Raw genomic sequence first — 14,574 nt, 5'->3', positions numbered from 1 at the left:
CGATTTTTTTTGTTCGACTTATAATCTCATTTTATGCCAACTCCAAGTTAAAACACTGGTTAATATTTAGACTGTAAACCAACCGTCAAGTGGAAACGAGTTTAACCGTTCACGCGTTCCCGGAACGTGGGGTTAGAATTTAGTGTACATTTCCGACCTACGGCAGAAGAGCGTAACAAACATACAAGTTTGTACTAAGTAAGCTGTTCTGTGCTTGTACGTAGGTAGAGTTACTTAGTTGCACTTAGTCACGGTTCTTAATACCGCGTCAGTTTTGATTATGAATTTGTTATTTTCCTTCTGTGTTCATACATTGATTATGTACAGTCACCTGCAATAATATGTTACACAACGAAGGCCGCAAAAATATCTGGTACGATCTTATTTGTAGGTAGGTACTGTAGGTAGGCCCTCTGGTCTACCGTGAACACCGAAGTTCGTAAATTGCGGGCATCTTTCTCTGTCACTCTAACTACGCCTATTGGAGTTTAAGAGAAAAATGTCCACAATTTGCGAATTACGGTGTTCGCAGTAGGCCCTCAGAGGCCTCAGAGCTCTGTCCAGTCATCGGGATGTCGGGAGTGGCCCACTAACGCTATCTTATCTTAAGAACTGTTTGAACACTGGTGAGAATTAGGCCAAATGTGACGAAACCTGCTAAGTACAAGAAGGGCAAACCAAATAAGCAATCTTTTAAGATACTCACTCACCATAGTGGTTTTCTCTCCTCTTCCTTCACCGTACAAGCAATCCGCCTCTGGAATTCGCTCCCTCTGACGATCAGACAGGCTCCAAGCAAGTTAACTTTCAAACGTTTGCTTTATAACCACCTGCTAAGGCAGGCACAGTAGGAATTAGTAGGTAGGTAACCCTTAAGAGCCCTTCAACGTGCACACTAGCGCCACAGCTAAATAATCGTGGTTATTTAAATTTAACGAAATATATTGAAAAAAGGGGGCCGTTACGTACTGTATTGTGTATTTAAGTACCTTTTGAATACATCAAACTAGTTTTTGTGTTGCTGGTTTCGTCGATCTAGGAACTCAAAACAAAAACGGCCGTTTTAACCTTGGACGCATAGATTGACGAATCCAGCAACATAAAAAGTAGTCTGAGGTATTCAAAAGGTACTTAAATACACAATACAGTACGTAGCGGCCCCCTTTTTTCAATATCTTTCGTTAAATTTAAATAATCACGATTATTTAGCTGTGGCGCTAGTGTGCACGTTGAAGGGCTCTTAACGCACGTGCAATTATATGTATTTGTATATATCCTTGTTTATATATATATATGTATACAATATATGTACTCTTAGTCATAAGGTATAACATAATTATATATAGTAGGTATTTATTTAGAATGTTGATATTTTACTTCGCTCAAAAGTTACGTTTTTTTTTTCTGTTGATTTCTCACTGCACCCACATGGACGCTTTTCTGTTTCGCCCTATGGTTGACTGGTAGAGAATGCCTATAACGGCATTAAGTCCGCCTGTTGTACTTTTTGTGTGCAATAAAGTTTAAAAATAAATAAATAAATACTACGTTTTTTCTTAATGTAAAATGTAAACGAAATCTCAAGATGGTTGGATAGTTAAAACTTTATTCTAATAATGTTTGTTTCATGATATTGTTTTACAGGTGCCTACTCTGATAGTATACGGTATATGAAAAATTTACAGTATATTTCGGCTCCCTGGTGTATTGAAAAGATGGATATGACGGAATATTGGCCACAATCTCCGAGGTGGTAAATATTTCATATTCCCTATATTTCAAAAATTATAAAGTTCTGTAAGGTGATAATTTAAGATGCTTACTTAGGTATTATGGCTACTAAATCGATCAGCAAAAAAATATGTTTATTAATTGTAGGTACCTACTAAATTTAATTTATAAACACATTTGCACAGTTGAAGTCAGGAACGGCCTTTTGATGACGTCACTCCCCTTACAAGTCCCCCTCGTGCTATTAGGGACACGCATGTCTGCCTGTCTAGCCTCGGCGGTATTAGGTTATCTTATCAAGCTCTGTGCCAATGGCACTAGAACATAAGACTTTGCACTTTTCTTTAATTTCTAAGAATTGTCCTGATGACGTCACTGCCACTGCAAAAAGTTGCAACCTATACACGGTGGCCAAAAAATAAGTGCATTCCCGTTGCCAGGGAGGTTTTAGGATTATACTGAGCAACTTTTACTATGGGACCAACAACCAAATCACGAAAAAAAATTACCCTCACATAGAAAATGGACCACCCAAAATCTATGAAACAGCAAATATTTTTTACGCAATTTCGGGTTTGGTCCCCATAGTAAAAGTTGCTCAGTATAATCCCAAAACCTCCCTGGCAACGGGAATGCACTTATTTTTTGGCCACCCTGTAAATTTTGCCTAAGGGTTGAAATACATCCTGTATACCTCTTATGACATGACGTTTGATTTGGTAGCAGGCTTGCACGTAATAAATGCATGAAATGCATCGTACGACACTTTGATGATATGTACCAAAACCCCCTATCAAAATTACGTAATACATAGTTTACAACCTCAAAGCCTCGATTAGATAAGATTGATAAGAGTTTGTAATATTTACTGCAGATTGTTTATTTTTATAATGGCTCCGCTACATGATGTCCCAGCGCTGGACCAGCGAGATGGCCATGCGATGGTTGAGATCGCGCACTATGGAATGGGGGCCACGTGTAGATGCGTAGTTGCGTACGCGCCATCGCTGGCCCACTACCTTTGATGTGCGGACGAAAAACCGACAGCGCGGCTATCCCATCGCCATCCCGCCGCGCCATAAGCCATCCGACACCACTACCCTCTCTACACGCTGGCCCATCTTAGTTTAGTAGGCCAGTGTGATGGCCCATCGTGTAGAGGAACCATAACTTAAATATCTTTATATTTGACTTAAACCTACTCTTCATCATCATCAAATTGAGGCGAAGAAGTTGAAAACCGGACAAGTGCGAGTCGGACTCGCCCACCGAGGGTTCCGTACTTTTTAGTATTTGTTGTTTTAGCGGCAACAGAAATACATACATCATCTGTGAAAATTTCAACTGCCTAGCTATCACGGTTCATGAGATACAGCCTGGTGACAGACGGACGGACGCACAGCGGAGTCTTAGTAATAGGGTCCCGTTTTTACCCTTTGGGTACGGAACCTTAAAAAAACGAGAAGTCTTTCTTGTTCGTTTCTTTTTATAACGTTTTTAGGGTTCCGCACTCCAGGATAAATACGGGACCCTATTACTAAGACTCCAACTCCACTGTCCGTCTGTCACCGGGCTGTATCTCATGAACTGTGATTGATATTTTCACAGATGATGTATTTCTGTTGCCGCTATATCAAGAAATATTAAAAATTAAAACCTAAATCAACATTATCACCCTTAATAATTCGGTGAAAATAAAATAATTTAAAAGTTTATGTTTATTTTGCTTTGTATAACAGTGTATTTAAGGGGTAGGGGTAAGAATAACATATTTTATTTTCTTGCGTTTTGTTACCATAAAGTTTTCTTGCCTCGTTGTTCGTCGAACCCAAACAGATTTTCTGACTTCGCATTTTAAGATGGCCGCCCAAATGTGCATTACAAAAACATGGATGCATTATCGAAGTTCATTGACTTACAATTTAATTTACTGCCGGTTTTAAATATAAATAATCGGGTTAACGACTACTTTTTAAGGTTAAGTTAATAGTGGCATTAAATCGTTTATTGGCCATCATGGAGGAAGCTACTGGTACTGGTTTGAAAGAGAGCGGTATTTTATTTATATTTAATGAATCTTATCCTGATATTACTGAGAAGTGCTGGTGGCCTAGCGGTAAGAGCGTGCGACTTTCAATCCGGAGATCGCGGGTTCAAACCCCGGCTCGTACCAATGAGTTTTTCGGAACTTACATAATTTACATATGCACGAAATATCAGTTTATATTTCCCAGTCGCTTGTCGGTGAAGGAAAACATCGTGAGGAAACCGGGCTAATCCCAATAAGGCCTAGTTTCCCCTCTGGGTTGGAAGGTCAGATGGCAGTCGCTTCTGTAAAAACTAGTGCCTACGTCAATTCTTGGGATTAGTTGTCAAACAGACCCCAGGCTCCCATGAGCCGTGGCAAAATGCCGGGATAAAGCGAGGAAGAAGAAGAAGAGGAGATCTTGATATTACTGGCATTTCAATTTTCATCCCACTTTCACTATTTTGTACTCTCGTGAACGTGAAAAAGTGACGTACTCAGAAAGTGACGAACTCAGAAAGTGGCGTCCTTAGAAAGTGGCGTTCTCAGAAAGTGACGTACTCAGAATGTGACGACCTCAGAAAGTGACGAACTCAGAATGTGACCTCCTCAGAATGTGACCTAACTCGAAAGTGACCTCCGAAGAAAGTGACATACTCCGCTTGAACCCATAGGGATAGGGTTCTTCAAGAAGGTTCTTCAAGAAGCGAGAATGCATGGTGCTTAAAGGTCGGCAGCGCATATGTAGCTCCTCTGATTGCTTAATACCTATGTCCATGGCAGTTCCTCGATACTATTCTAAAGCAATGATAACGGATTTGTTTGTATGGGAAGTGCATGGGGAAAAACTACATGAAGTGACCCGTTTGCATTGCTAATAAGTGCAGTAGGTAACTAAACATGACAAAGTAATAGGTAGTGTAGGTACGGAGATTAGTTAAATTGGTCGTAGCTAAGTTACCTTTGTGTTAAACCTTTGTCTTGTGCCCTTGGTGTATTCACAATGAAATTACATATGCATTGCGTAATAACTTGTACAGTGCAATAATATCTTGCACAACGAACGAAGTGCGCAAAAAGGGCCATTTATGAATGGCCCAAAATATAGGTAGAAAATGTTGTTGTCTTTTTTCTTAAAAAATTAAGTCCTACGTTTTATGTTGTAATATTATCGTGTAAAATACATCACAATACAAATACTCTTCATTGCATACCTCAATAAGTAACAATACAGAAAGAAAACAGCAACAGAAGTAGAAGTAGTTTATTTACCATAATGAAACTTTAGGTCCATGGGGTCCCAGCGCGCATAAGTTGTTTGCAGAAATCGCGAAGCGTCTGGTTGACGTAACTGGTGACCGAAGAGCTGGCGGCTACCTCGCACAACGTATATATCAGCATTGCGATACAGCGAAGAAATGCCGCCAGCATCCTTGGTACAATGCCTCAGGGGCCTATTTTAGATTTAAGCTAGTTATTAATTTCGTTTAGTAGTAAATACCACTGTATATATATTGTATGTTTATTTAATTATTTGTCTTTAATCTTGCTTGCACAATACCCAATACAATTTTAATTACTTATATTGAAAAAATACTGAGTATTTCAACCTAGGATTACATAGTAGTAGTAGGTATTTAGTAGTAGGAATCACTTTATTGCATACAACACAGGTTTACATAAAATTTAAAGAAATTGAACTTCAATTATTGAAGTACACAGGTGGACTTATTCCTATAAGGGATCTCTTCACGCTACCCTTTGAGTAGAAGAGTAGAACTCTAATTAGATAGATAATATCCTGCTTTTAGCGAAAACAAGTTTTTTTTTGTAATCATAAAGTGATTATTAGTTCCATTTAATAACTAGTTAAATAAGGGAAACAAATATATAAGGCGTCGGTTATAATACGTAAAGGAAAGGAGAAACATTATACAACAAAGCTTTTAGCTGAACAAATATTATGCCGGCTCGATTACTAAAGACAAGGCGAGAAATGTTTGGATTTGTGCAGTAAATGCAGGGGTCTCGAAATATGTTTTGGGGAAAAACAAATGATAGCTATTTTTGGTCAACCCACCTAGTGCCCCAATAGAAGCAGGTTTTAATTCAACGTGGTGGCCAGTGGCAGATTTCCGATTTCAAATCCAAATAATTTTCGAACGCGTAGTGCCAAGGAGACGCAGAGGTGTTTTTTAGTTTCGTGAGTGTTGCGGATTAATTAGTGACAATGGATCGCTGGCCAGCAGAGCAGCGTGCACGTGCTATTGAGGCGTATCTAAAAACGGCTTTTTATTCAGTACTGCAAGACCCTGACTTTGATTTAATTTTTTTCTTCTAAAACTGTTACGGATTTAATCTGTCAGCTGACCGTAGTCATTTTTCTGGACCAAAAAATTCAGAACAATAAATTAAAATCAGAATGGCTTGGAAGCTCGGTAGAAAATATGAGTTTCAAAAAATTTTATCCGCATTCATCAACTTTTTATATAAGTATACAGTTTTGGTTTATATATTTTAGTTTTATTTAAATCAAATTATGAAATCGGAAATCTGCCACTAGCCACCCTGTACTTAAATGTAAAAGGAGTATGTACAGTCACCACACGGGATTGTTATGTAGTGTCCGACCGAAACATGTTTTTTTGCTGAAACCGAAACCGAAACCGAATGTTCGGCTTTGGCTCTAGTTTCGGCCGAAACCGAAACCGAAACTTTTGTAGACTTGTTAAAATCGTTGAAAAAATTTAAAAAAAACCGCTTTTACACACATATTATGGGGCTGTCAACACCCAATATCCTTGAAATTGATGTTACTTAAGCAGTTTTGTAAGAAAATTACTAGAGTTAGACCAAGATAATTCTGCAACGATTTTGATAACACACGCAGTGCAAGTGTTATTTGAAACGTCAACACTTCTATGAAATTATGACGTATAAATAACATTTGCACTAGTTGCACTGCGTATGCTATCAAAATCATTACAGAATTTTCTTGGTCTAACTCTATTCATTCACCAGTCAAGCTAACATGTCGATACAGGGTCAACCAAAAACGCGAGCGCAGCGAGCCCGAAATTTTTTGTTGACAATATCGCAAGGCCGGGTACCGATCTTCACCTGGGCCTAAAAGTCCGAAGTGCCCCATTGAGGCGAACTTTCATGCGAAGTCAAAGCCTTGCATCAGGCTTCAGGATATGTAGTTGAGCACAGACTCCAACCAATGTCCATTGTATTAAAAAGCGAGACCGCAGTCCGAGCATGGCGCAGCGAGGCCAAAGGCTAAGCTAAGCTGAAGCAGAGGCCATGTGGTACACAAACCAATGCTAAATTGAGGTAAAAAGGGGACACTTTTAAGGGTTTTTTCTTCGTTTTAATCAATAGTCAGCTGTTCAGCCTCACAAAATATTAACTATTGAGAAAATCAACTTTGCGGCACTAAGTAACATCGTGAGGAAGCCGGACTAGTCCTGATAACGCCTGGTTTACTCTCTGGGTTAGAAGGTCAGTCTAATGGCAGTCGCTTTCGTAAAAACTAGTGCCTACGCCAATTCTTGGAATTAGTTGTCAATTGGACCCCAGGCTCCCATGAGCCGTCGCAAAAATTCCGGGATTACGCGAGGAAGATGATGAGTTTTCTTATTATTCTCTTGCCCAGGGCCCAGTAACATGCGACAGTGCTATCTCATTCACTCCGATACAATTAGACAGTGTGCGCGTTATAGGTATTGACAGCATCTTAAGACTGCGTCGACCGTTCAGTGGCGCCCTCAGTGGAATTGTGTTTTAAAATAAACCAATTAATTTCTGTACCTATAAGTACATGAATCAGTATATGTAGGTATTAATATTGTTGTCCTACTTATTCCCCAGCTTTTGGTCTTTGTCACATAGTTTAGTTTCATAGTACGAAGTACCATTTCGTAAGTTTCGGCCCGGCCGAAAGGTTCGGCCGTTTTTTGGCCGAAACCGATACTACAGCCGAAACATGATTTTTTGGCCGAAACTGGCCGAAACCGATACCGAAAACGAACCTTCGGTCGGACACTATAATGTTATGCCATTTTGGGTTCTTGCTAAATTGGAAATTCTTTAGCGTAAGTATTGAACAACCAATTTAGCTAGGACCCTAAATGGCGCAATAATCGCGGAGCATAAATAACTAAAAGTACTTCAGGTATATCAAGATATAACTAAAATACAACCCCGAATAACACTAAGGAATAAATAATTATTTTAGTCTGACTTTGAATGTACCTTGAAAGTGTTTATTTTGGCAGGTTAAATAAAAACATCTCTTGTTTAGAAGAGCTTTGTTGTCTCAGTCTTAAAAATATCTCTTACCATAACATACTCCAATAACATACCTAATTAGTCATGTTGTTCCAGCACCTCATAAATCTATTTATAAAATCACGAACTTATGGTGGTAATAATATAATTAACTATACCTAGAGATTCAAAATACTCATTTACTATATATATATATATATAATAAGTGTTATAAAACTAAAATTAACTACAATTAAGATAACTAAATCTAAAAAATTTAAAATACCTATCAAAATTTTGCGCCCTTGTTTGGGTGCCCATCACGCAGGCAGCGTTCCCGCGCTGGATTGCTATGGCCAATCTTTGCGCGAGAAAGCTGCCTGCGCGAGGGTCACCTGTGGCCACCCTTAGGCGTTTGCTGAGCGCCTTGTGGAGTCCCCGAGCCCCCCTACCCCACGGACCTAGTGTCTCGACGCCAAAGGCTACAAATTCGTAGTGTGCGCCGAGACAACTATGTTTATTCGCCTTATGATTAGGTGAACCTATACATATTACCTTTCAAAATAAGTCAATAAACTCAACACATACTCGTTAGCACCAACTCACACGCGATTACATTATATTGCTTCTTACCAGCCAGTATTTTTAGGGTTCCGTACCCAAAGGGTAAAAACGGGACCCTATTACTTAGACTCCACTGTCCGTCTGTCTGTCTGTCACCAGGGTGTATCTCATGAACCGTGATAACTAGACTAGACATAAATTTTCACAGATGATGTATTTCTGTTGATAGCGGCAACACCAAATACTAAAAAGTACGGAACCCTCGGTGGGCGAATACGACGGAGGCAAAAGACCAGACGAACCGTCGTATGGTAAGCGATTACCGACGCCCATTGACACCCGCAACACGAGAGGGGTTGTTAATGCGTTGTCGGCTTCCGCTTTCGGGTATGGGAGTACGCTATTTTCTTGAAGGTCTGAAGGTCGTATCGGGCCGGAAATACCGCAGACGACAGTTAATTCCACAGTTTAAGGCCTGTCCAGACGAGAACAATTTTTCGCCAATCTTATTAAATTGTCCGATCAAATCAGGTGGTGCGGACGCAAACGCCGATTTCGTCACTTTCACCAATTTTAAATTTATGGTGATATTTGAGCTCTCTAAATTAAAAAATGCGAATACTAGCGTCACAAATTGATATTCTTGCGTCCGCACCCCATTTTATCGGTAATATCGGTCATAATCGGCGGTTGAACTCGGCCAGCCAAATTGGCGTTTGCGTCCGCACGGCCTGATTTGATCGGACAATTTGATCAGATTGGCGAAAAATTGTCCCCGTCTGGACACGCCTTTACTACACAAACTATGGAGTCTATGGACTACTTCTGCAATCTGTGGACTAGTCATTTTTAAAAAGGAAACCAACCTAAGCACCTCATAACTTTATTTCTGAAATTCATGCTCTCATGAACTCTATGCGTGGGTGAACCTCGCAAATACGTCAATAAACCCAACATACAAGAAACAACTCTCACGCGATTACATTGTATCGCTTCTTACCAGCCAGTGACATGTACAATCTATGGATTGTCAATTTAAAAAGAAAACAGATGAAAGTAGTTTTCTCGCGTTTCCCCTGGTCTTGTTTTTCTTGATCTGAGGCTATGGCGCGATCGTGATGCCAATTCTGTTGCCTAGGTTTTTATCTTATTTTGTTAGGACTGATTCTTATTTTAAAATGTCCGTGACCGTGAGCACCAATCAGAATTAGCGGCTCCCGCTGATTGGTGCTGACGAAGTGCCGTCAAGAGTCCGATATGAGGCATTACACTCGCGCATTGATGCGCGAGAGATGCCTGAGGGCCTACCGCGTAATATACGCGCTAAATCGTAATTTAGTTATCTGCTTTCTATCGCTCGAATATGCAAGAGTGATACCGAAATTCCTCTGGTATCCTTCCGTATTCCTTCCTTCACCCTCTGATAACATGACTCAAGGATGAATCGAAATGAGATTAAAACCATATCAATTTGCAAATTGTTAAAACACAATCAGTCTCCATGATGCCAATCACCTTGCGTTCTTCATCATTGCTATTATGTTTACGTTTCCCGTTATAAACAATGGTTACGCAATGCCTGGGATCATTTTTTCCCGTTAGAAGAATACATGTCACATTCAATTGATATTTAGAAATTTTGTCTGTATTGTCTTAAGTCTTGAGGTTCATGACGAAATCATATACAATTTTTTGGCACCTTATTAGTACTTGACAAGAAGGAAGGAGATAAATTGAACCAGTGGCGGGCAGTACCAGGTTATGATGCTCTTAATTTACTAACTTCCAAAAACCTAATGTTTAACTGATTTCAAATAGGTATACTTACGCTAAACTCACTAACTGAAGCCTAAACTTCCCGAAAGGTGTCCCATTAGACATTAGAGGACAGGACAGTGGTTATAACTAGCTAAACTATATAACCTAAATTTTTTGGACTATGTGTACCTACTGAACAAAATAGGCATAAACACCATAAACTATGAATAAGCCAATAAAAAAGAATATCCGTCTGGCTGAAACAGATTGTAAAACCCTCCCTCTTTGATCATTTGACAGTTCTCACAACGTTCTCATTTCAAACTTGACTGCTTCCACAAATAAACGCCACATCCACACCATCTCGCGATCAGCGATAATGTCTATAACTTTATCGATAGCTATTTATCACTTTCTATACTCTTTCTAGCGTATAAGGAAACCGAGGGGAACGCGCACCTTCTATTTTAGGCGTCACAATTTCAGTTTCAGTCCCGCGAGTTGTGGCGCGGACGCCATAGTCCGAGCGAATTAAAAAAAAATACCAACCGCTCATAATTAAAACGTTCCATTTCTGAAAATGACCGTTGACGCTGGGAAAACCGTTTCTGGGATCAATATAAAAGTGAGTTCCGAGCTTGAATTTTTCATCTTTGTTTTTCTTTTGTTTTTTAATTATAAATAACCCCAGACGTGGTCGTGAATTGTATTGTTTCCAGTAAAAGTTAAGGGCTTGTTCTGAACGTTCCTTGAATTTATTTTATTACTTTTCTGAGTGGTATTGTGTACTAAAGTAACCTTTGGACGTGTTTAAGATGACAAAGGATCGGAAACCGGTTCGGAATGTTTCATGTGTTTTGCGCAGGATTCCTTTTGTGCCTACTGTGTAGAAATGTAAAGTTGTGCTATTTTAGGTACATATTTATTTTTTTACTCGGAAGCTGCAAAATTCAGTCATAAGTCCTCAAAACACAGATTCTAATGGGGTTTTGATCTCTTAAAGAATTATTAAAGAAGGATCAAAAATAAAAATAAATTCCTATTTATCTTTGAGAGTAACTTATTGCTTACTCGAGCTGCGCAGCTAATTTAGATAGCTAGTATACTCATTATATCCTCCTGGATAATATTTTTAAGAATAGTCCTGTGGAGCTTGTCATAAACTACTTAAATGGATTGATCAAATTAACATTTTCACTTCTCATGCTCAAAAAGTAGACGACATAAAATCGCATTTTATGCTCTAGAGCATAAAAGTAAAATTTTCTTCTAAGACTATATAAGGTAATCGGTCTCAACAGCCAAACAGTTAAAACATATTGCACAATTTTACTGAGCAATAAAATTGTGTAGATGACAAATCTTGTTATATTATTTTATTTTTGCTACAATTTATTAGAAATCTGTATTTTCTGTCATTAAATTTAGTAAAACACATAAAATAGGAGTCGATTATCGTTCAAAAATGCTCCGAAATGTTTGACTTGGCAGAAAACCAAGCGTCTGAAACTCTGATCACATGTTGAAAGTTTAAAAAAAAAAAAAGTTAGAAAGGAATTGGTTATGTATTATGTTCTTTCGCTTTACGACAATTTCGTGGTGTAAATTGCCGTGAAAAATATAATTTATTTTCCTCGCAATCGAAGTGAAAAGCAGAGTGTACAACAAGGCCATAAATGTCCATTTTTACCCTCGTCTACTATTTTGGTCTTTGCTTCGCTCAGACCAAAAAATTGCCTCGTGTAAAAATGGGTCACTTTATGCCCTTGTTGTACAATCTACTATTAAGTAGACGCATTTTTATTTGATGTTTCTTCTCTTATACGACTTATCACATCAATTGAAGCGTTTGAAATTCCTCAAGACGTCGATAAAAATGGCAACAATGGGAGATTCCTGATAACCAAGTGCTTGAGATTTTGCGAATGTTGATAAACTATACCACAAACTACAAGCCAAGGTAAGTCTCCTCAATCGTTCGTTAGTGGCCAAGAGTAAACGAGGCCATCGAATAGTACGAGGAGGACAACCCCTGTTATAATATAGGCATGTAAAGTTCTTTTCTTTAATTATGGAATTATATTCCAAATAAAAATAATTAAAAATAAATAATTTTCTACGATGCACTTATTTAGGATGACGCACTTTTCGGAACGTTTAACACATCAACAGAAACGTTTGTGATTTCTTCAGCCGCCGATAAAATAGACAACCAAAGATATTCTTGATAACGGATGTGGCTGAGAGATTTTGCGAATGTTTATAGAACTAAATTTGCCAAATACTTAAAAGCAGTTGAGTTGAGAAACCCAGGCCAGCTTAGGGACTATGAAATGAACTGACCAGGAGGGTAAGCGAGGCCGTTTAGTAGTACGAAGTAAGCTAGATAATAATTGATACGTATATCTAAAACCTTTTCTGGACCACTAGGTCCACTAGCCTCCTCGGGAGACGTCCACAGGGCCGATCAGTGGACGCACATGTGTGACTTTCTATATAAAGAATACAAACCTACTAAGAATACTGTGGAAGTTTACCTTAACGCGCCACCTCGCAAAACCTTCCCCTTCCTCTGCCCATCTCCAAACTTTAGCTTCTACCTAGGTATTAGTTTCTATAAAACATTGAAGACAAAACCTTTCATTCTCTCTTTCTACTCCTTTCAAACTCTCTTCATTATTAAGAAGAAGCATTATTTCATTAACTAATAAATACTGCATCTCTCACACCAAACGTTTGGAATTTTGTTCAGATGAAGATGACGCTAAAAATTGCAACAAAGAACGGATACGGACGAGCGCTTGAGATTTTGCGATTGTTGATAAACTACATGCTCGAGAGTTGTTGAAGCATCTGTTGTGATAAATATGTGATAAGGCACGTTTTCAATTTGGTGTCACGATGACTAAAGAGATACTGAGGTGTTAGGTGCACTTTTGTGCGCAAGAAAAGCGTGAGAAAAGAGCTATTACTTTTAGCTGATATAGTTATTTGTTTATACGCTATATAATACAATTATTTAATGATTAAATGTGTGTCCTTATTATTATTACCCTTAAAAACGTACGGATATAACTGCAGATGTTGAAAATATTTCATAGATGGCTTAGATGCAAGAGATTTATTCACCCGAAAATAGTTCCAGAATTAATTTGATGAATGTCTATTAATCTTTTCACTCTGGTTAACCTATGTATATACATAGATACTATGATGTTGACAGTTTGGAAGTAAGTAAATATATGTAACGCACAATCGCATCTGCCATTTTCTACCAATTGGTACACGTTTTTTTTTTTATAAAATTTAGGAATGTCGCTAAAGTATGTTTCGTATACAGTCTCCTTCGTATTAGCGAGAAGCGATTGCCATTTCGTGCTGTGTATCGCACCTGAATTACTTTAAACGCCCTATTTTGCTATACTAACATGGTGATGATGATTGTTTCAGAGCTCCCAGAACCGACTGCTGATCAAGAATGGGCGTGTCGTCAACGATGACGGAATGGAAGACGCTGATGTCTACATCGAGGATGGCGTCATCAAGTGAGTTCATGCTATTGTTACACCAGCACCCTGTATGGAGATCTTCTTTTGTCAACAAACTGCTGACTTTGAATGCCGTCGACTTATGGAGTCTGTATATTTAGGTATTTAAATAAAAGTAAACAAACAATTTGTTCATTTTCGGGTATTTATAACATTAACCAACCAAATACAAAACCGCCTGGATCAGTCACTGAAGGACCTGACTTTAATGTACGTTATTTGATCATGTAATGTTTTCATCTACCCTCAACTGGCTTAAGGAGCCATTTGAGGGTAGATTTTGTTTACTTTTTAAATACCTAAAGATACAGAGTAGGGATGTTGCGGATGCAGATTTTTTGACATCCGCGGATGCGGATGCGGATATTTAAAGTCTCACATCCGCGGATGCGGATGCGGATGTCAAGATTTGGTACTTAAAAAACGTCAAATATTACATTTTTAGCATTTTTTATTTAAAAAAAACGAAACGTTTAGTATTTGAGCAAGAAAATAGGTGCGTTTTATTTAATAAACAGTAACTTGGCCGACTTTTCGGGATCTAGACGATTTCGTTATATATAATGACGAAATTACCTAGCACTTACGCCGCCGGCGCCGCCGCTAATACGTTCCTGTTACCGACTTGGTCGACATCCGCATCATGCGGATGCTCCGCATCGATTTTATGCGGAT

General features: G+C 38.7%; 1 protein-coding gene across 2 annotated transcripts in view; it reads left to right on the top strand.

The window, feature by feature from the left end:
- LOC134801466 (dihydropyrimidinase 1) overlaps positions 1–14,574 on the top strand; it is an 81,008-nt gene that overhangs the window by 8,346 nt on the left and 58,088 nt on the right. The window contains exons 1-2 of one of the 2 annotated variants that reach the window (XM_063774065.1): positions 10,574–10,976; positions 13,802–13,896. In XM_063774065.1, the coding sequence (XP_063630135.1) occupies positions 10,932–10,976; positions 13,802–13,896 (140 nt within the window). In that variant the 5' untranslated portion in view covers positions 10,574–10,931. Of the gene's footprint in view, positions 1–10,573; positions 10,977–13,801; positions 13,897–14,574 lie in introns of those variants that run through there. The other variant, XM_063774066.1, reaches the window with a different exon arrangement.

Source organism: Cydia splendana, chromosome 22 (genome assembly GCF_910591565.1).
Source record: "Cydia splendana chromosome 22, ilCydSple1.2, whole genome shotgun sequence".
NCBI classification, from domain to species: Eukaryota; Metazoa; Arthropoda; class Insecta; order Lepidoptera; family Tortricidae; genus Cydia; species Cydia splendana.
This window is presented reverse-complemented; position numbering and strand designations above follow the sequence as displayed.